At 45.3% G+C, this 22,724-nt stretch overlaps 1 protein-coding gene across 1 annotated transcript in view; it reads left to right on the top strand.

The window, feature by feature from the left end:
• The window catches only part of LOC309560035 (complement factor B-like), a 126,163-nt gene that overhangs the window by 13,044 nt on the left and 90,395 nt on the right, over positions 1–22,724 (top strand). Inside the window, exon 2 of the mRNA XM_082263538.1 lies at positions 22,081–22,275. Within this exon, the coding sequence (XP_082119664.1) occupies positions 22,081–22,275 (195 nt within the window). The remainder of the gene's footprint in view (positions 1–22,080; positions 22,276–22,724) is intronic.

Genomic DNA, 22,724 nt, shown 5'->3' with positions numbered 1-22,724 from the left:
GGGGGGTACAGTGAACACAATCTTTTTGGGGTGCAGTGAACACAATCTTTGTGGGGTACAGTGAACAGAATCTTTGTGGGGTGCAGTGAACACAATCTTTGGGGGGTACAGTGAACACAATATTTTTGGGGTGCAGTGAACACAATCTTTGGGGGGTACAGTGAACACAATCTTTTTGGGGTGCAGTGAACACAATCTTTGTGGGGTGCAGTGAACACAATCTTTGGGGGGGTACAGTGAACACAATCTTTTTGGGGTGCAGTGAACAACATCCTTTTAGGGTGCAGTGAACACAATCTTTGTGGGGTGCAGTGAACAACATCCTTTTAGGGTGCAGTGAACACAATCTTTGTGGGGTACAGTGAACAGAATCTTTGTGGGGTGCAGTGAACACAATCTTTGGGGGGTACAGTGAACACAATCTTTGTGAGGTGCAGTGAACACAATCTTTGTGGGGTGCAGTGAACACAATCATTGTGGGGTGCAGTGAACTCAATCTTTGTGGGGTACAGTGAACACAATCTCATACTTCTGAAGATTTGAGGGTGCTGCCTGTTCCATACTCCCCCTACTCCTCATCTAGCCTTTTAGGGGTACAAACAATAGTAATTGGGGCCTAGTGTGGTTGTGTACGTGTGATATACATACACTTTTTTTGGATCATATTTTCTATTCCGCTATTTAATCAAAAACCTTTGGGGATCAGTTAAATTGGGGGATAGTCTGTGTTGGTACGTGTGAGAGAGATCCACCTTTCCAAGTTGTTGGGGTTCATCTCATACTTCTGAAGGTTTGAGGGTGCTGCCTGTTCCATACTCCCCCTACTCCTAGCCTTTTAGGGGTACAAACAATAGTAATTGGGGCCTAGTGTGGTTGTGTACGTGTGATATACATACACTTTTTTTGGATCATATTTTCTATTCCGCTATTTAATCAAAAACCTTTGGGGATCAGTTAAATTGGGGGATAGTCTGTGTTGGTACGTGTGAGAGAGATCCACCTTTCCAAGTTGTTGGGGTTCATCTCATACTTCTGAAGGTTTGAGGGTGCTGCCTGTTCCATACCCCCCCTACTCCTCATCTAGCCTTTTAGGGGTACAAACAATAGTAATTGGGGCCTAGTGTGGTTGTGTACGTGTGATATACATACACTTTTTTTGGATCATATTTTCTATTCCGCTATTTAATCAAAAACCTTTGGGGATCAGTTAAATTGGGGGATAGTCTGTGTTGGTACGTGTGAGAGAGATCCACCTTTCCAAGTTGTTGGGGTTCATCTCATACTTCTGAAGGTTTGAGGGTGCTGCCTGTTCCATACCCCCCCTACTCCTCATCTAGCCTTTTAGGGGTACAAACAATAGTAATTGGGGCCTAGTGTGGTTGTGTACGTGTGATATACATACACTTTTTTTGGATCATATTTTCTATTCCGCTATTTAATCAAAAACCTTTGGGGATCAGTTAAATTGGGGGATAGTCTGTGTTGGTACGTGTGAGAGAGATCCACCTTTCCAAGTTGTTGGGGTTCATCTCATACTTCTGAAGGTTTGAGGGTGCTGCCTGTTCCATACCCCCCCTACTCCTCATCTAGCCTTTTAGGGGTACAAACAATAGTAATTGGGGCCTAGTGTGGTTGTGTACGTGTGATATACATACACTTTTTTTGGATCATATTTTCTATTCCGCTATTTAATCAAAAACCTTTGGGGATCAGTTAAATTGGGGGATAGTCTGTGTTGGTACGTGTGAGAGAGATCCACCTTTCCAAGTTGTTGGGGTTCATCTCATACTTCTGAAGGTTTGAGGGTGCTGCCTGTTCCATACCCCCCCTACTCCTCATCTAGCCTTTTAGGGGTACAAACAATAGTAATTGGGGCCTAGTGTGGTTGTGTACGTGTGATATACATACACTTTTTTTGGATCATATTTTCTATTCCGCTATTTAATCAAAAACCTTTGGGGATCAGTTAAATTGGGGGATAGTCTGTGTTGGTACGTGTGAGAGAGATCCACCTTTCCAAGTTGTTGGGGTTCATCTCATACTTCTGAAGGTTTGAGGGTGCTGCCTGTTCCATACTCCCCCTACTCCTCATCTAGCCTTTTAGGGGTACAAACAATAGTAATTGGGGCCCAGTGTGGTTGTGTACGTGTGATATACATACACTTTTTTTGGATCATATTTTCTATTTCGCTATTTAATCAAAAACCTTTGGGGATCAGTTAAATTGGGGGATAGTCTGTGTTGGTACGTGTGAGAGAGATCCACCTTTCCAAGTTGTTGGGGTTCATCTCATACTTCTGAAGGTTTGAGGGTGCTGCCTGTTCCATACTCCCCCTACTCCTAGCCTTTTAGGGGTACAAACAATAGTAATTGGGGCCTAGTGTGGTTGTGTACGTGTGATATACATACACTTTTTTTGGATCATATTTTCTATTCCGCTATTTAATCAAAAACCTTTGGGGATCAGTTAAATTGGGGGATAGTCTGTGTTGGTACGTGTGAGAGATCCACCTTTCCAAGTTGTTGGGGTTCATCTCATACTTCTGAAGGTTTGAGGGTGCTGCCTGTTCCATACCCCCCCTACTCCTCATCTAGCCTTTTAGGGGTACAAACAATAGTAATTGGGGCCTAGTGTGGTTGTGTACGTGTGATATACATACACTTTTTTTGGATCATATTTTCTATTCCGCTATTTAATCAAAAACCTTTGGGGATCAGTTAAATTGGGGGATAGTCTGTGTTGGTACGTGTGAGAGAGATCCACCTTTCCAAGTTGTTGGGGTTCATCTCATACTTCTGAAGGTTTGAGGGTGCTGCCTGTTCCATACCCCCCCTACTCCTCATCTAGCCTTTTAGGGGTACAAACAATAGTAATTGGGGCCTAGTGTGGTTGTGTACGTGTGATATACATACACTTTTTTTGGATCATATTTTCTATTCCGCTATTTAATCAAAAACCTTTGGGGATCAGTTAAATTGGGGGATAGTCTGTGTTGGTACGTGTGAGAGAGATCCACCTTTCCAAGTTGTTGGGGTTCATCTCATACTTCTGAAGGTTTGAGGGTGCTGCCTGTTCCATACTCCCCCTACTCCTAGCCTTTTAGGGGTACAAACAATAGTAATTGGGGCCTAGTGTGGTTGTGTACGTGTGATATACATACACTTTTTTTGGATCATATTTTCTATTCCGCTATTTAATCAAAAACCTTTGGGGATCAGTTAAATTGGGGGATAGTCTGTGTTGGTACGTGTGAGAGAGATCCACCTTTCCAAGTTGTTGGGGTTCATCTCATACTTCTGAAGGTTTGAGGGTGCTGCCTGTTCCATACCCCCCCTACTCCTCATCTAGCCTTTTAGGGGTACAAACAATAGTAATTGGGGCCTAGTGTGGTTGTGTACGTGTGATATACATACACTTTTTTTGGATCATATTTTCTATTCCGCTATTTAATCAAAAACCTTTGGGGATCAGTTAAATTGGGGGATAGTCTGTGTTGGTACGTGTGAGAGAGATCCACCTTTCCAAGTTGTTGGGGTTCATCTCATACTTCTGAAGGTTTGAGGGTGCTGCCTGTTCCATACCCCCCCTACTCCTCATCTAGCCTTTTAGGGGTACAAACAATAGTAATTGGGGCCTAGTGTGGTTGTGTACGTGTGATATACATACACTTTTTTTGGATCATATTTTCTATTCCGCTATTTAATCAAAAACCTTTGGGGATCAGTTAAATTGGGGGATAGTCTGTGTTGGTACGTGTGAGAGAGATCCACCTTTCCAAGTTGTTGGGGTTCATCTCATACTTCTGAAGGTTTGAGGGTGCTGCCTGTTCCATACTCCCCCTACTCCTCATCTAGCCTTTTAGGGGTACAAACAATAGTAATTGGGGCCCAGTGTGGTTGTGTACGTGTGATATACATACACTTTTTTTGGATCATATTTTCTATTCCGCTATTTAATTTAACTGGGCCTCCATGCGAGACCTGTGTGCCTTGTTGCGCTGTTTTGAGTACTCCACCAACATGGCCAGTGGCAATGACGCCGTTCTCAGCTTAACTATCCCACTTCTATGCCTCCTTGAAAAAACAATTCGGGCGATGATGGAAGAGGATGTGGCACAGGATGAGGAGGAGGAGGAGGATGAAGAGGTAACATTTCCAAGGCTTTCAGGGCAGTCATTCGCAAGGGGCTCCGAGGGTGGGTTCCTGCACACGCAAACGCCAGGGACGCAATTGTCCAGCAGGGGCACAGTTCTGGAGGATGAGGAGGATGAGGAGGAGGAGGAGCTGGAGGAGGAGATGGAACCATGTTCACAGCAGGGTGGCACCCAGGCCAGCTCATGGCCATCACTGGTGCGTGGCTGGGGGGATACAGAGGACACGGACGATACACCTCCCACAGAGGACAGCCTTTCGTTGCCTCTGGGCAGCCTGGCACACATGAGCGATTACATGCTGCAGTGTCTCCACAACGACCGCCGAGTTGCCCACATTCTAACTTGTGCTGATTACTGGGTGGCCACGCTGCTGGATCCCCGTTACAAGGACAACGTACCGTCCTTAATTCACTCACTGGAGCGCGATCGCAAGATGCGCGAGTACAAGCGCACGCTGGTAGACGCCATGCTGCTGGCATTCCCATCTGACAGCGGGGCCACAGTGGAAGCACAAGGCAGAGGAGGAGGAGGAGGAGGTCGCCAACGCAACCAGGGCACCGCCAGCACCTCAGAAGGCAGGGTTAGCATGGCCGAAATGTGGAAAAGCTTTGTCAGCACGCCACAACAAACAGCAGCACCAGCAGCTCAGATGGAACGTCTTAGCAGGAGGCAGCATTTTACCAACATGGTGGAGCAGTATGTGTGCACACGCCTACATGTAGTGAATGACGGGTCTGCCCCCTTCAACTTCTGGGTCTCCAAATTGGGCACATGGCCTGAGCTTGCCCTTTACGCCTTGGAGGTGCTGGCGTGCCCTGCAGCCAGTGTATTATCTGAACGGGTATTTAGCACGGCTGGGGGCGTTATAACAGACAAGCGCAGCCGCCTGTCCAGAGACAATGTGGACAAGCTCACGTTCATTAAAATGAACCAGGCATGGATCCCACGGGACTTTTCCGTACCTTATGCAGAATAGCAATGGATACCGACCTTACCCACCCATTGTTCCATTTTTGCTCTTTCTCACTCTTTTGGGGTGTACCCTCATTTAAAATTTTTGAAAAGAAGCAGTGTTGGCTACCTCGTCCTCCTCCTCAGGGCCAGATTAATGTAGGGGCTATTGGAGCTGCAGCTCCAGGCCCCTACCTTTTATATAGGCCCCGGGTTGGCCATATTCACTGTTACCGCTCTTCTGTCACTTGTAAACACAGAAGTCTGGCTTCTATGCTCGCTTCCCCAGGCAGCACCCTCAGAACCTCCCCACACAGCGTGAAGGCCGGACAAGGAGGGACAGTTGGCGATGCATGGATGTGTTTATGGGCTTCAGAGACAGCATCCCATGTTGAATTAGGCATGCATGGCTGCACCCTTCCTCCTCTGGGTGCATGGCAAGGCACGGCCCTTAAGGCCCTTCAAAATCCTCAGCACCAAGCCCATGATGCTGTTAATCCGGCCCTGGTCCTCCTCCACCGCCGCTTCCACCTACACCGCCCATAGGTGTGCGCAGCCTATTGCATTAAGGTGTGCACCCCAAAGTTGAAATACACATGCATGTGTTTGCCAGCAGGGAGAGTAATGTATCGGGGCCATGTACCTGTAGGCAAGGAGAAATAGAGCAGAGCAGGTCCCAGGGAGATCTTTCCCATCTCCTCACTGGCAATGCTATGTGCCCTAGGTGATTAGGGTGTGCCCAGGCACACCCAGCACACCCTGTGCGCACGCCTATGTCACCGCCACATCCACCACCACCTCAACCTCCCTCCTACTCCATATGGGCCTCGTCCTTCAGAGATGAAGAAGAACATTGTTTTATTTTTCTGTTTTTTTTTGTTGTTTTAAGTTATTTCCCTATCCACATTTGTTTGCAGAGCACTTGCCATGCTCTTAATTACGTTTTGCTGCCATTTGCAGCACTCTAGCCCTTTCCTTTGGTGTTTTAGAGCCATTTTAGTGCCTTAAAGTTCGGGTCCCCATTGACTTCAATGGGGTTCGGTGTTCGGGAAAAGTTCGGTAAAAGTCCGGGACACGGACCCGGACTTTTTTTTAAAGTTCGGCCGAACCCGTCGAACACGGACATCTAGGTGTCCGCTCAACCCTACTCACTACTTTACCTTGTAGCAAAGTGTCATTAGTGATGTCGCGAACCTAAAATTCGCCGTTCGCGAACGGCGAACGCGAACATCGGCAAATGTTCGCGAACCGGGCGAACCGCCATAGACTTCAATAGGCAGGCGAATTTTAAAACACACAGGGACTCTTTCTGGCCACAATAGTGATGGAAAAGTTGTTTCAAGGGGACTAACACCTGGACTGTGGCATGCCGGAGAGGGATCACGCAAAAAAAAGTTCTTAAAAATTATAATTTTTTGATAGAGAGCCAATTATTGGAAAAATTAAAAAAAAATAAAAATAAAAAATTTCTTTGGATTTAGCATCTGGGGGGTCTAAAAAGTGTACCTGTGAAGTTTCAGCTCTGTAGCATGTCCAGAACCCCTAAAAAACAGCATTTGTCTTATATTTTCAGGAATATGGCTTCTCTGCGGCTGGCTTTTTCTCTTGCAGGCATTTATCGGGCATTTTTTTAGGCAGGCATGTCATTTTTTGTATTTAGTGTCTGGGGGGTCTAAAAAGTGTACCTGTCAATTTTCAGCTCTGTAGCATGTCCAGAACCCCTAAAAAACAGCATTTTTCTTATATTTTCAGGAATATGGCTTCTCTGCGGCTGGCTTTTTCTCTTGCAGGCATTTAGCGGGCATTTTTTTAGGCAGGCATGTCATTTTTTGTATTTAGTGTCTGGGGGGTCTAAAAAGTGTACCTGTCAAGTTTCAGCTCTGTAGCATGTCCAGAACCCCTAAAAAACAGCATTTTTATTATATTTTCAGTAATACGGCTTCTCTGCGGCTGGCTTTTTCTCTTGCAGGCATTTATCGGGCATTTTTTTAGGCAGGCATGTCATTTTTTGTATTTAGTGTCTGGGGGGTCTAAAAAGTGTACCTGTCAATTTTCAGCTCTGTAGCATGTCCAGAACCCCTAAAAAACAGCATTTTTCTTATATTTTCAGGAATACGGCTTCTCTGCGGCTGGCTTTTTCTCTTGCAGGCATTTAGCGGGCATTTTTTTAGGCAGGCATGTAATTTTTTGTATTTAGTGTCTGGGGGGTCTAAAAAGTGTACCTGTCAAGTTTCAGCTCTGTAGCATTTCCAGAACCCCTAAAAAACAGCATTTTTCTTATATTTTCAGTAATACGGCTTCTCTGCGGCTGTCTTTTTCTCTTGCAGGCATTTATCGGGCATTTTTTTAGGCAGGCATGTCATTTTTTGTATTTAGTGTCTGGGGGGTCTAAAAAGTGTACCTGTCAAGTTTCAGCTCTGTAGCATGTCCAGAACCCCTAAAAAACAGCATTTTTCTTATATTTTCAGTAATACGGCTTCTCTGCGGCTGTCTTTTTCTCTTGCAGGCATTTATCGGGCATTTTTTTAGGCAGGCATGTCATTTTTTGTATTTAGTGTCTGGGGGGTCTAAAAAGTGTACCTGTCAAGTTTCAGCTCTGTAGCATGTCCAGAACCCCTAAAAAACAGCATTTTTCTTATATTTTCAGTAATACGGCTTCTCTGCGGCTGGCTTTTTCTCTTGCAGGCATTTATCGGGCATTTTTTTAGGCAGGCATGTCATTTTTTGTATTTAGTGTCTGGGGGGTCTAAAAAGTGTACCTGTCAAGTTTCAGCTCTGTAGTATGTCCACAACCCAAAAAAAACAGCATTTTTCTTATGATTTTTAGTAGAAAACTAATGCAGTGTCTTTCCAGCTGTCTTTTTTTCTTTCTGGCAAGCTGAAATATGATATGCCAAGGCAAACATGCCTATCAGTTGAGCTATGACACAGACAACACTGCACACATGGGGAAATATGTAAAACAAAAAACAGGAAAAGGAAATTAGGTGACGGTCACAAAACATGATATTGTGATTGGCCAAATAAAAAGTCACCTCGCGATGAGGTCGCGCCAAAGTCGCGCTAAGTCGCGCCAAAGTCGCACTGGAAGCGACGCTACTTTAGTGGTAGCGGCAGTGTAAACCAGCACTAAAACATCCAGTGTGTGAATACGATCAGGTATGATGTTTTATCGGTCAAGTAGTGTAAGGGTTACGCCCGTCGCCCGCTTCACAGTGACAGACCAAACTCTGACAGACCAAACTCCCCGTTTAACAGTCAGTCAGTCCATTTGCACAACCGCAAACTCCCAATTTGCACAAGGTTGGATACCAAGCTAGCCATGTCCCGTTCCTTGTCCTCACTGACATCATTGAAGGTCTCTTCCTCCACCCAGCCACATACAACACCAAGGGTCCCCGAAAGGTGAGAACAAGCCCCCTGGGATGCCTGCTGTGGCTGGTATTCCACCTCCTCAAAGCCACCTTCCTCCTCTGACTTCTCTTCTTCAGACTCCTCTCTCTGCGTTGCCACAGGTCCAGCAATTGACAACGACAAGGCTGCTTCTGGTGGTGATGAGGACCACAACTCTTCCTCTTCATGCTCATCTACAGCCTGATCCAGTACTCTTCGCAGGGCACGCTCCAGAAAAAACGCATATGGGATGAGGTCGATGATGTTGCCTTGGGTTCGACTGACCACCAGGGTTGTCATCTCCGCAAAAGGACGCATGAGCCTACAGCCATTGTTCATGAGCATTCAGTAACGCGGCCAAAAAATACCCAGCTCCGCAGAAAGAATGAAAGAAAATGAATGTTTTTTTTTATGAAAAATTATCCTGCGGATCGCTTTTGGTCTGTACACAATGAAGCAACGACCTTATCATCTGGGGTGTGCCAACACAATCCTAGAGGTGATCGCTTCATTGTGATACGCAAGCCCCTTCACCACGACAAGGTAACGATCACGAAGGGGAATTGACACATGTATGTGCCTTTTTTTTTGTTTTTTGTTTTTTTGCAGCCACAGTGTAGCACCAGAGGCCAGAAAAATTAGGCATGTACACATGCATGAAAAAGTAGGTATTGTTGCAGCCGCTGCTGTAGCAGCGGCCTGAAAAATTGAGGTTTTAAGGCAGAAAGTGCACTAAAACATTGCGGCTTGAACCGTAGTTGGTGGCGGAGACGTCACGTAAGTCATCCGGCATGCAGAGAATGATTATATACAGCAGCGTCTGGACTATTTTTAGGCCAAGGCATCTCAGTCATCACCAGGCCTTTTTTAGTCAAATGCATCCCCCACTGTCAGTCCCTTCGGGATCCATGCCTCATTCATCTTAATAAACGTGAGGTAATCAAGACTTTTTTGACCTAGGCGACTTCTCTTCTCAGTGACAATACCTCCTGCTGCGCTGAAGGTCCTTTCTGACAGCACACTTGAAGCGGGGCAGGCCAGAAGTTCAATGGCAAACTGGGATAGCTCAGGCCACAGGTCAAGCCTGCACACCCAGTAGTCAAGGGGTTCATCGCTCCTCAGAGTGTCGATATCTGCAGTTAAGGCAAGGTAGTCTGCTACCTGTCGGTCGAGTCGTTCTCTGAGGGTGGACCCCGAAGGGCTGTGGCGATGCATAGGACTAAAAAAGCTCCGCATGTCCTCCATCAACAAGACGTCTGTAAAGCGTCCTGTCCTTGCCGGCGTGGTTGTGGTGGTAGGAGGAGGATTACTTTCACCTCTTCCCCTGTTGGATTCCCGTTGTGCTGTGACATCACCCTTATACGCTGTGTAAAGCATAGTTTTTAACTTATTTTGTAGCTGCTGCATCCTTTGCGACTGCCTGTAATTGGGTAACATATCACAGACTTTCTGCTTATACCGGGGGTCTAGTAGCGTGGCCACCCAGTACAGGTCGTTCTCCTTCAGCCTTTTTATACGAGGGTCTCTCAACAGGCATGACAGCATGAAAGACCCCATTTGCACAAGGTTGGATGCCGAGCTACTCATGTCCAATTCCTTGTCCTCACTGATGTCATTGAAGGTGTGTTCTTCCCCCCAGCCACGTACAACACCACGGGTACCAGATAGGTGACAACGAGCACCCTGGGATGCCTGCTGTGGTTGGTGTTCCTCCTCCTCAAAGCCACATTCCTCCTCTGACTCCTCTTCCTCACACTCCTCTTCCAGTGTTGCCGCAGGTCCAGCAATCGATGGTAAGGCTGTTTCTGGTGGTGGTGATGGTGACCACAACTCTTCCTCTTCCTCTTCACGCTCATCTACGGCCTGATCCAGCACTCTTCGCAGGGCACGCTCCAGGAAAAAAACATATGGGATGATGTCGCTGATGGTGCCTTCAGTGCGACTCACTAGGTTTGTCACCTCCTCAAAAGGACGCATGAGCCTACAGGCATTGCGCATGAGCGTCCAGTAGCGTGGCAAAAAAATACCCAGCTCCGCAGAGGCTGTCCTAGCACCCCGGTCATACAAATACTCGTTGACCGCTTTTTCTTGTTGGAGCAGGCGGTCGAACATTAGCAGTGTTGAATTCCAACGTGTCGGGCTGTCGCAAATCAAGCGCCTCACTGGCATGTTGTTTCGCCGCTGAATATCTGCAAAGTGCGCCATGGCCGTGTAGGAACGCCTGAAATGGCCACACACCTTCCTGGCCTGCTTGAGGACGTCCTGTAAGCCTGGGTACTTCTGCACAAAACGTTGCACAATCAGATTCAACACATGTGCCATGCACGGCACATGTGTCAACTTGCCCAAATTCAATGCCGCCAACAAATTGCTCCCGTTGTCACACACCACTTTGCCGATCTCCAGTTGGTGCGGGGTCAGCCACTGATCCACCTGTGCATTCAGGGCGGACAGTAGTGCTGGTCCGGTGTGACTCTCTGCTTTCAGGCAAGTCAACCCCAAGACAGCGTGACACTGTCGTATCCGGCATGTGGAATAGCCCCTGGGGAGCTGGGGGGGTGCAGTTGGTGTGGAGCAAGACGCAACAGCAGAAGAGGACTCAGCCGAGGAGGTTAGCAAAGAGGATGGAGTAGGAGGAGTAGAGGAGGTGGCAGCAGGCCTGCCTGCAAGTCGTGGCGGTGTCACCAACTCCTCTGCAGCAGAGCCACGCATTCCATGCTTGGCAGCCGCCAGCAGGTTTACCCAATGCGCAGTGTACGTTATATACCTGCCCTGACCGTGCTTTGCAGACCAGCTATCAGTGGTCAGATGGACCCTTGCCCCAACACTGTGTGCCAGACGTGACATGATTTCCTTTTCCACAATAGAGTACAGGTTGGGGATTGCCTTTTGTGAAAAATAATTTCGGCCGGGTACCTTCCACTGCGGTGTCCCAATAGCGACAAATTTTTTGAAGGCCTCAGACTCCACCAGCTTGTATGGTAAAAGCTGGCGGGCTAAGAGTTCCGACAAGCCAGCTGTCAGACGCCGGGCAAGGGGGTGACTCTGCGAGATTGGCTTTTTACGCTCAAACATTTCCTTCACAGACACCTGACTGTGGGCAGGTGACGAGCAGGAACTGCTGAAGGTGAGAGGCGGAGGGGCGGGTTGTTGATAGGGAGCATGGAGGACAGCAGTGGTTGACGTGGCTGAAGATGCTGGACCAGGAGGAGGATGGTGGCTTTCAGTTTGTGTGCTGCTTTTACTCATGTGTTGATCCCATAGGCGTTTGTGATGTGAGATCATGTGCCTTCGCAAAGCAGTTGTACCTAGGTGGGTGTTGGACTTCCCACGACTCAGTTTCTTTTGGCACAGGTTACAAATGGCATCGCTGATATCAGAGGCAGACACACAAAAAAAATGCCACACTGCTGAGCTTTGCAAGGACGGCATTCTGGTGGTGGCAACAGCTTGCGTTGATTGGCGTGCTGTCTGGCTGACCCCGGGTGCCGAATCTACATGCTGTCTGACTGCGCCACTAGCTCCTTGCGATGACCTCCTCCCCCTGCTTCCAACTCGTCTCCTCCTCCTCTCTGTCTCCCCATCTGAACTTTCCCCCTCTTCTTCTGCTCTTCGAGCAGGCACCCAGGTGACATCCACAGACACATCGTCATCATCAGCCGCTTCAATTGACAACTCAGCAAAGGCAGCAGCAGCAGGTACAACATCATCATCATCACAATGTACGTCCATGTGTATAATGCTGCCTGACTGAGACATATCCCCGTTATCTACATCCTCTGGCACTAATAGTTGCGCATCACTTATTTCTTCAAACTGATGTGAAAATAACTCCTCTGACGGATCAAGTGAAGCGGCTGTGGTGCTAGTGTTGGTGGTGGTGCCGGCGGGCTGGCGAGTGGTAAATTGAGAGGTGCCCGAAGCTGAGCTGGAGGAGGATGGTGCATTAAGGTTCCGAGCGGAAGCTGTAGACGATTGGGTGTCCTGTGTAAGCCAGTCAACTATGGCCTCAGAATTTTTTGAGTTCAGGGTCTGTGGTGGCCTCTGAACACTGGGCATTATTCTAGGGCCTAAGGAAATCACAGCACCACGACCACGACGGCCCTTGCGGGGTGGCCTGCCTCTGCCTGTCATTTTTTTTTTAATGTGTTGTTACTGTTGTACTATGAGTGCAAGCTGCTGTGCCACCTTATATATCAGTGGTGGGTGGGCAGTGGCACAGTACACTCTCTGTGGACCTGACAGCAGTCACTGGCACCCAGGCAACTGCAATTTAAAAAATATATATATTTTTTTTTACTTTGCAAGCTGCTGTGCCACCTTATATATCAGTGGTGGGTGGGCAGTGGCACAGTACACTCTCTGTGGACCTGACAGCAGTCACTGGCACCCAGACAACTGCAATTTAAAAAATATATATATTTTTTTTTACTTTGCAAGCTGCTGTGCCACCTTATATATCAGTGGTGGGTGTGCAGTGGCACAGTACACTCTCTGTGGACCTGACAGCAGTCACTGGCACCCAGGCAACTGCAATTTAAAAAAATATATATATTTTTTTTACTTTGCAAGCTGCTGTGCCACCTTATATATCAGTGGTGGGTGGGCAGTGGCACAGTACACTCTCTGTGGACCTGACAGCAGTCACTGGCACCCAGGCAACTGCAATTTAAAAAAATATATATATTTTTTTTACTTTGCAAGCTGCTGTGCCACCTTATATATCAGTGGTGGGTGGGCACACAGTGGCACTGCAGTGGGCACAGTACACTCTGTGGACCTGACAGTCACTGGCAGCCCAGGCAACTGCAATAATAAAAAATATTTTTTTTTTCAATTTATTGCAACAAGATGCTGTGCCAACGTATATATATCAGTGGTGGGCAGTGCACTGCAGTGGGTACAGTGCACTCTGTGGACCTGACACAGCACTCACTGCAATTATGACAGAGGAAAAAAATATATTTTTTAAAATGCCAGGTACTGTGCCTGTGCCACCCGAAATGAGTGTGGTGTGCACACAGTACAGTCTGTGGTAGGTCTGTGGCCTCTCACACACAGCGGGCAGGCAACTGCAGTGTACAATAGATATATATAGATATATATATAAAGAAAAAAATCTATTACCTTACCAGCCCTTAAAAGGGCTTTTGGGGACACTATATATATATATATATATGTATATATATAAATAAAAAAATCCTCAATTACCAGCCCTTAAAAGGGCTTTTGGGGACACTAGATAGATATAGATATATATATATATGAAAGAACAACTCAATTACCAGCCCTTAAAAGGGCTTTTGGGGACGCTAGGTATATATATATATATATATATAAAAAAAAAAAAAAAAAAACACAAATACCAGCCCTTAGAAGGGCTTTTTGGGGTGCTGATATTACAGCAGTAGTGGACCAAGAACACTGCAAGACCAGGAACACTGACTAACTGTCCCTAGCTTAACAGCAGCAGCAGCAGCAGCAGCTCTCCCTACTCTCACTACACACACTGCTTCAGAATGATCTAAGATGGATGCTGCCCTTGCTTATTTATAGGAGGTGGGAGGGTGTGGGAGGGAGGTACGCTGATTGGCTGGAAATGTGTCTGCTGACTGTAAAGTTCAGGGTCAAAGTTTGCCTCAATGATGTCTTATGGGGGGCGGACCGAACATCGCATATGTTCGCCGGCAGCGGCGAACGCGAACATGCTAAGTTCGCCGGGAACTGTTCGCCGGCGAACAGTTCTATACATCTCTAAGTGTCATTTCTTCAGTGTTGTCACATGAAAAGATATAATAAAATATTTACAAAAATTTGTGGCGTGTACTCACTTTTGTGGGATACTGTATATGACCCACTTACTATTTACCAAGGACACTAAGGAGGAAGATTTTAGACTTTGTTTGCACTTTACAACACAATTTTTTTGCTGACACTATGAAGGGCATTAGGCGCAACAACACACACTCTCATTATTTGATTCACAACTATAAAAGTATAAAAGAGAAAAGAGGCGCCTCTAAGTGTAGCAATATGGTTACATTTAATGAAGGTACAACATTTAGCAACTCACATGGTTGATGATTAAAACATGCACATTTAAATATGCAAGCATCCGGGGTAAAGCTGTCCACATAGACTATCATCCGCACCGCCATCTATGTCAACCCTGCACTCCACGAGACCTTCAAGCCTCTCTTTCAGATCGCTCTACTGTAGGGTAGTCTTCCTGGTCATGATTGCAGACTGAAGCGGTGAGAGCCGATGGTGCGAGGATGGTCTATGTCAGTGGTTCTCAACCCCTGTCCTCAGGACCCACTAACAGGCCAGATTTTAAGTATTAGCTTGGGGAGATGCAGACTAGAATGCTGCAATCACTGAGCAGCAAATTATATCACCTGTGATCTATTTCAGTTATCTTGCAAACCTAGCCTGTTAGTGGGTCCCGAGGACAGGAGTTGAGAACCACTGGTCTACATGGACAGCTTTACCCCAGATGCTTGCATACTTAGATGTGCCTGTTTTAATCATCAACCATGTAAATGTTGTACCATATTAAATGTAACCATATTGCCACACTTAGAGGCACCTCTCTCCTCTTTTATACTCTGTAGCTCCTACTGTATTTTGATTCTAATCCCCTTGTGGAGGCTGTCATTTTTGGATGAACATTTTATGGTTACACAACCGATCAAATTGCTACAGTATAATCTTTTCATATGGACTATAAACTGAAGGATTTACGAATAAATGGTTGTGGAACGAATCATCTGAGTTTCCATTATTTCTTATCGGGAAATTCACTTTGATATAAGAGTGCTTTGGATTACAAGCAGGTTTCCGGAACAAATTGTGCTCGCAATCCAAGGTTTTACTGTATGTTGCACCTTACAAATCCCTAGATCTCATGGTTGCATCCCTTTATTTTCACTAGGTGATCCTGCCAGTTTTCAATCGTCTATGAAGTCTATACACTAATTTGAGATGATTTTTCTCCCCTATTTATTTAAATTTGAAGACAATATCACTTTAAGATGAATGTCTGCCCCTTCATTGAGACAGACCGTATATTGGGTGAGCAATGAAGTGGACACGCTATCCTGAAGAAGCTACGCAAGCACAACGCATCAACGTCACTCACGCGTCATGGACTTCAGCAGTTGGAGCTTGGATTGAAATTATGTAAACTATGGAGAAAAGCTAATTAGCAGTACAATTACCCCTATACGAGGTTAATGGAAGCCAGCTTGGTGGAACCAACAGAGGGCAGTGGGCTTTACCCAAAGTAGATGTCTTTGATCATCTGAATATCCTTGGACTGCACAATGGCATTGCGGAACACAGATCTAATAGACACCACAAATGATTTGGATGAGCTGGAGTTGATGAACTGCCGACAGCACCCCAGGCTTGACCATACATTACCTGGATCAATCCCAGCATCAAATCGGGTGCGATAGGCACAACTCACACTCCATTGGGATAATTTAGTTACCCACTATCACGGCCCCTCTATTGATTTTAGATACCACCTCCCAGTGCTTTTACCTTATTCTTCCTCCATTCTCCATACTTTATTTACAGCCCATCAGTCTTTGTATCAACTACCTGTGATCTGTCTAAAATGAGATGCCACTCATATTTATCTCAATTGATCATAGGAGACTGATTTTGTTAGATGACATGTCGTGCAATACCCACTAAGTATTTACTATGTGCAAGAGTAATAGCGTTGTTATTTTTACCAAGCTACAAATGGGATACATATGTGCAATAGGTAGTCGGCATTGATCTATATTATTAGTGCAATACACATGGCTACATCACAATGACCTACATAATCCACAAAAACCCACTGTGTCCGGACGCTACATAATGACTTTTTTGTTGTATGTTGTCTGTTTTGTGTGTTCCACACAACATTGGACTCAAGATACTGTGTTTTTTTCGATATACTGTGTGTGCTTTATATTTGAGCAATTGCTGTATTTGGATTGGCTCATTTTTTTACACACACACACACATATATATATATATATATATATATATATATATATATATATTTCTGGGGGGCTTTACCCTCTAGGTCAGGGGTCTTCAAACTATGGCCCTCCAGTTGTTCAGGAACTACAATTCCCATTATGCCTAGACCATGTTTGGGCATGTCAGAGTTTTACAATGCCTCATGGGATGTGTAGTTCTGCAACAGCTGGAGGGCTGTAGTTTGAGGATCCCTGCTCCTAGGTGAATACAAATATATACAATAACCCTCTTTTTCTGTATGTAGCTTTCTATGGTTACTAGGCAAGTACCTCACAGGAGACACAATATATTTGTGATTTTTACCTATTATTACCTCCCCATCTTTGTGTTTTTTTGTTTTCCCAGTTTTCAATCTTACAGAACAACTCAAATTAAATGTAACTTTCTACACTTCCGGTTCCGGCGCCGCATGCTGTAGACGCGTCCTCCTCGGCTCCCACGCCACTGTCACTGATGATAAAGGACGAAGCATATCCGCCCATGTTAAACTGAATGACGGGGAACTGGTCTTGACTAATGTATATGGTCTCAAAAGTCCTGACCACTCATTATATCGGGAATTATCGGCCCAGATCCTCCATATCCCTCAAGCCCCCCACACAAATTGGTGGAGATTTTAATTCCACACTTGACCCCCTCCTAGATAGGTCCCGGTGTAGCCCTGCCACCAACCTCAATGGGGTCTCTGATCTGACACCTCTGGCGTCTATCATTGACTCCTTGAAATTGATTAACGTTTGGCGTCTTTTCCACCCAGCTGATAGAGTATATTCTTTTTACTCCCATCCCTACAATGTTTTCACCAGGATAGACTATTTTTTCTGCTCAGACAATGTCATCCCTAGACTAGAAGAATCCGAACTACATGACATCGTTATTTCGGACCACGCCCCTGTCTCTCTCTCCATAGATCCTCCAGATACCCAAGCTAATTCTCATCTTTGGTGATTTCCTTCCTACCTCCATAAAAAACGCAGACTTTCAAGCCTTCATAACTAGGGCCTGGGAAGAATATTCTATGAACAATCTCTCTCATACCTCAAATCCCAACTTGTTTTGGGAAGCCGGGAAGGCGTACCTTCGCAGCCGTATTATTGCATATGTGTTGGCCTCTCACAACTATAAACTACCTAGCGATAGGCTCCATCTCGCACAACGTGCATTGCTGACCCTTGACTCACCAGCTAACAGGAAAGAATGGGCATCGGCTAAAAAGGCTTTTGATACATGGGCAGACTGGATCAAACTCATTAAAAGAGCTTATCTTTCTGCCACTCTCCACAGGTTTGGTAACAAGGCTGGCAAGCTTCTCGCTAAACTTTGCAGCGCCCCCTACAGACCCACTCATCTCACCTCCCTGAGGGAATCCGCGGGTAGGATAGAAACTGAGCCACGAGGAGTAAAATCTGTCATTCACAAATTCTACTCCTCCCTCTACTCGCCCGACCCCATAGATAATGACGTAGCTAATTTGTTTCCACAATGGGATCTCGTTACCCACAATATCACATGAAGACCTTGCCAAACTTAACGCTCCCATCTCTCTATCTGACATAACCGATACTATTACACAACTGGCCTCCAATAAAGCCCAGGGTCCAGACGGACTCTTCGGGGAATTTTACAAGTCTTTATCGTCGGTAATTGCCCTACACTGCTTGATGTTTACTCTGCTATGTGGTCTGGGAGGCCATACCTCCCCACTGGTAACCAGGTCGTAATAAAACTCCTCTCTAAAAAAGGGAAAGACTCCCTCGAACCTGGTTCTTACAGACCCATATCCCTCCTGAACCTAGAAGTAAAGATCCTTTCCAAGATCCTAGCGGCCAGACTTCCGCTGATTATGCCATCTCTAATTCACCCCATGCAGTCAGGCTTTACTAAAGGCAGATCTGCTGCCTCCAACATTCGGAAGTTACTTCTGGCCATAGACCGTGCCAGAGTACACCCGGAGGGGGATTTAGCCATTGTGACTCTGGATGCGGAGAAGGCTTTTGACAATGTGAACTTCGACTGGCTTTCCATGGACCTTCTAAAGATGGGCTTTATTGGGACTTTCAAACATATCATTGAGGCCATGTACACTTCTCCTGTGGCCAGGCTCTGGGTGGCTGGGTCCCTCACCGAAGAATTCCATCTGTATAAGGGCATGAGGCAGGGGTGTCCCCTGTCCCCCTACTTTTTTACCTGGCGATTGAGCCCCTCTCCAGACATCTTTTAGAGGTAGCCCCACTCCATGGTATTTTTATTGTAAATCAGGAACTACAGATCTCTTTATTTGCAGACGATATCCTGATCTTTACTCAAAATCCTTCTGCTGACATGAAAACTATAATCTCCACTTTTGACAGGTTTAAATTGTCTTCGGGCTTACGGATCAATTATACTAAAAGTGAAATCCTCCCTCTGGGTTCCACATCCACCCCTAGTTGGGCATTGAACTCCCCATTCTCTTTGGCCAAGTCTCACATCACATACTTGGGGGTCAAGGTTGGTAAAACACCCTCTTCCATCTACACTCTGAACTACTCTCCCCTCTTTACCAAGATTTTTCAGGAGTTGAATAGTTGGATGGGTCTGCTGCTCTCGCTGCTGGGAAGGTGTCATTTGATAAAAATGGTCAGCTTTGCCTGCCTATCGTACCCACTGCAAACTATTCCTATTCTAATTAAACACAAAGATGTACAGCTACTCCATAGAGCCATTTCCAAATTTATATTGAGGCACAAGCGGCCACGTATAGCTTTGAAAAATTTGTGTCTTCCCAGGAGGGAGGGCGGCATAAACCTCCCTGATGTGAAAATGTACAACCTATCGTGCCTTCTCAGGATCGCTCTAGACTGGATCTCCAAATTATAAACTAGAATCACAAGTCGCACACCCCCTCTCGCTGGCGGCTCTCTTGCATGCCAAATGGAAGGATATGCCTCCTCCTCTCAAACATAACATCCTGCTTAGAGATACTGTTATTGCATGGCGAGAGACTAGAAAACTCCTGGGGCTCCCCTCGTCCATCTTTAAATTTCTACCAATCCAGGGGAACCCGAGTTTCCCCCCAAGGTTATGATCTTCCTGCGTTCCGACTATGGGAGAGGAACGGGTTACATAATTTCTCGGATCTCTGTGACCTTAACTCTGGCCTACCATGATCTCCTCAGGTTTTACTTGACAAATTCAACCTTCCAGTGTCTAATTATTCAGCATGTCTGAACCTATAGTGTAAGGTGGGTTGGACCATGTTCAGGGCAACAGAAGTGAGAAGGATGTGAATACATCTGGCCACCCCCTTGGGGGCAGGGCTACACATAAATTTTTATATATATATATATATATATATACTGTATACAGTGCCTTGGGAAAGTCTTCAGCCCCCTTGAACTTTGTGACCTTTTGCCACATTTCAGGCTTCAAACATAAAGATATAAAACTGTAATTTTTTGTGAAGAATCATCAACAAGTGGGACACAATCATGAAGTGGAATGAAATTTATTGGATATTTCAAACTTTGTTAACAAATAAAAAACCTAAAAATTGGGCGTGCAAAATTATTCAGCCCCTTTACTTTCAGTGCAGCAAACTCACTCCAGAAGTTCAGTGAGGATCTCTGAATGATCCAATGTTGACCTAAATGACTAATGATGATAAATAGAATCCACCTGTGTGTAATCAAGTCTCCGTATAAATGCATCTGCACTGTGATAGTCTTAGAGGTCCGTTTAAAGCACAGAGAGCATCATGAAGAACAAGGAACACACCAGGCAGGTCCGAGATACTGTTGTGGAGAAGTTTAAAGCCGTATTTGGATACAAAAGGATTTCCCAAGCTTTAAACATCCCAAGGAGCACTGTGCAAGCGATAATATTGAAATGGAAGGAGTATGATACCACTGCAAATCTACGTAGACCTGGCCGTCCCTCTAAACTTTCAGCTCATACTAGGAGAAGACTGATTAGAGATGTAGCCAAGAGGCCCATGATCACTCTGGATGAACTGCAGAGATCTACAGCTGAGGTGGGAGACTCTGTCTATAAGAAAACAATCGGTCGTATACTGCACAAATCTGGCCTTTATGGTAGAGTGGCAAGAAGAAAGCCATTTCTTAAAGATATCCATAAAAAGTGTCGTTTAAAGTTTGCCACAAGCCACCTGGGAGACACACCAAACATGTGGAAGAAGGTGCTCTGGTCAGATGAAACCAAAATCGAATTTTTGGCAACAATGCAAAACATTATGTTTGGCGTAAAAGCAACACAGCTCATCACCCTGAACACACCATCCCCACTGTCAAACATGGTGGTGGCAGCATCATGGTTTGAGCCTGCTTTTCTTCAGCAGGGACAGGGAAGATGGTTAAAATTGATGGAAAGATGGATGGAGCCAAATACAGGACCATTCTGGAAGAAAACCTGATGGAGTCTGCAAAAGACCTGAGACTGGGATGGAGATTTGTCTTCAAACAAGACAATGATCCAAAACATAAAGCAAAATCTACAATGGAATGGTTCACAAATAAACATATCCAGGTGTTAGAATGGCCAAGTCAAAGTTGGAAAGTCTGTGGAAAGAACTGAAAACTGCTGTTCACAAACGCTCTCCATCCAACCTCACTGAGCTCGAGCTGTTTTGCAAGGAAGAATGGGCAAAAATTTCAGTCTCTCGATGTGCAAAACTGATAGAGACATACCCCAAGCGACTTACAGCTGTAATCGCAAGCAAAAGGTGGCACTACAAAGTATTAACTTAACCTAAGGGGGCTGAATAATTTTGCACGCCCAATTTTTTAGTTTTTTATTTGTTAAAAAAGTTTGAAATATCCAATAAATTTCGTTCCACTTAATGATTGTGTCCCACTTGTTGTTGAGTCTTCACAAAAAATTACAGTTTTATATCTTTATGTTTTAAGCCTGAAATGTGGCAAAAGGTCGCAAAGTTCAAGGGGTCAGAATACTTTCGCAAGGCACTGTATATATATATATATATATATACCACAGTTTTGTAGCCAACCATAGTTTTGTAGATGCTATAACTTTTCTACAAACTAAATATTGGACACTGAATTGGGTTATTTTCACCAAAGAAATGTAGAAGAATAAATTTTGGCCTAAATTTATGAAGAAAGATTATTCATTTGCAATCATTTTTAACAGAAACTAAGAAAAACCTGTGTTTTTTTTTTTTTACAATCTAAATTTTTGCCTTTTTTTAGTCTAGCAAAAAAAACAAAAACAAAACCCCAGTGGTCATTAAATATCACCAAAAGAAAGCTCTATTTGTTTGAAAATTATGAAAATGACTTTTGGGTACAGTGTTGCATGATCACACAATTGTCATTCAAAGTGCTGGGCAGGAAGGGGGTGAAAGTGCCTGTATTGAAGGGGTTAAAATGTTTTAAGCCAAATTCTGGATTTTTTTAAAAAAAACTACACTTCCTTTATTGTCTGCACTGTGTAATACCAATACATTCACGTGAAAATCAAAAAAAGGTTTCATTTTTATTTACAGAGCAACAAGCTTTAGATAATGCCTCTCTCGTTCCAGTGTCCGTTGCTGCCCCCGCAGTTCATTGTGACCTTAGTGAAGTGGATACTACTGGTGGCACCTACATAGTAAGTGAAGATGGCAATAAAGTGGAGTACAGATGCCCAAAAGGAAAGTACCCATTTCCAGCTGCTACACGGGAGTGCCAGTTGAATGGGCAATGGACAAATCAAAAGAAAAAAGCTGTATGTAAAGGTAATAATCACCCGCTGACCATTTTGCTTATGTGCTTTGTTACTACCTGTCCCTGCCTATGCTTTGTTACTGCCTGCCCCTGCCTATGCTTTGTTGCTGCCTTTTCCTTATTACTGCCTGTCCCCTCCTGTACTTTGTTACTGCCTGTCCCCTTTTATGCATTGTTACTACCTGCCCCCGTCTATGCTTTGTTACCACCTGTCACCTCCTATGTCTTGTTACTGCCTGCCCCCCACCTATGCTTTGTTACTGCCTGCCCCCGCCCATGCCTTATTACTTCCTGTCCCCAGTAACAAGACATAGTTGGGGATAGGCAGTTTTCTTGTCCCCTGTGCTTTGTTCGCTGCTTGCTACCCTCCTGTGCTGTGTCACTGCCTGTCCCCTTCTATGCTTTGTCAATGCCTGTCCCCTCTTGTGCTTTGTTACTGTGTGTCCCCTCCTGTGCTGTG

Source organism: Pelophylax lessonae (assembly GCF_965119305.1).
Source record: "Pelophylax lessonae genome assembly, chromosome: 7".
Classification (NCBI taxonomy): Eukaryota; Metazoa; Chordata; class Amphibia; order Anura; family Ranidae; genus Pelophylax; species Pelophylax lessonae.
This window is presented reverse-complemented; position numbering and strand designations above follow the sequence as displayed.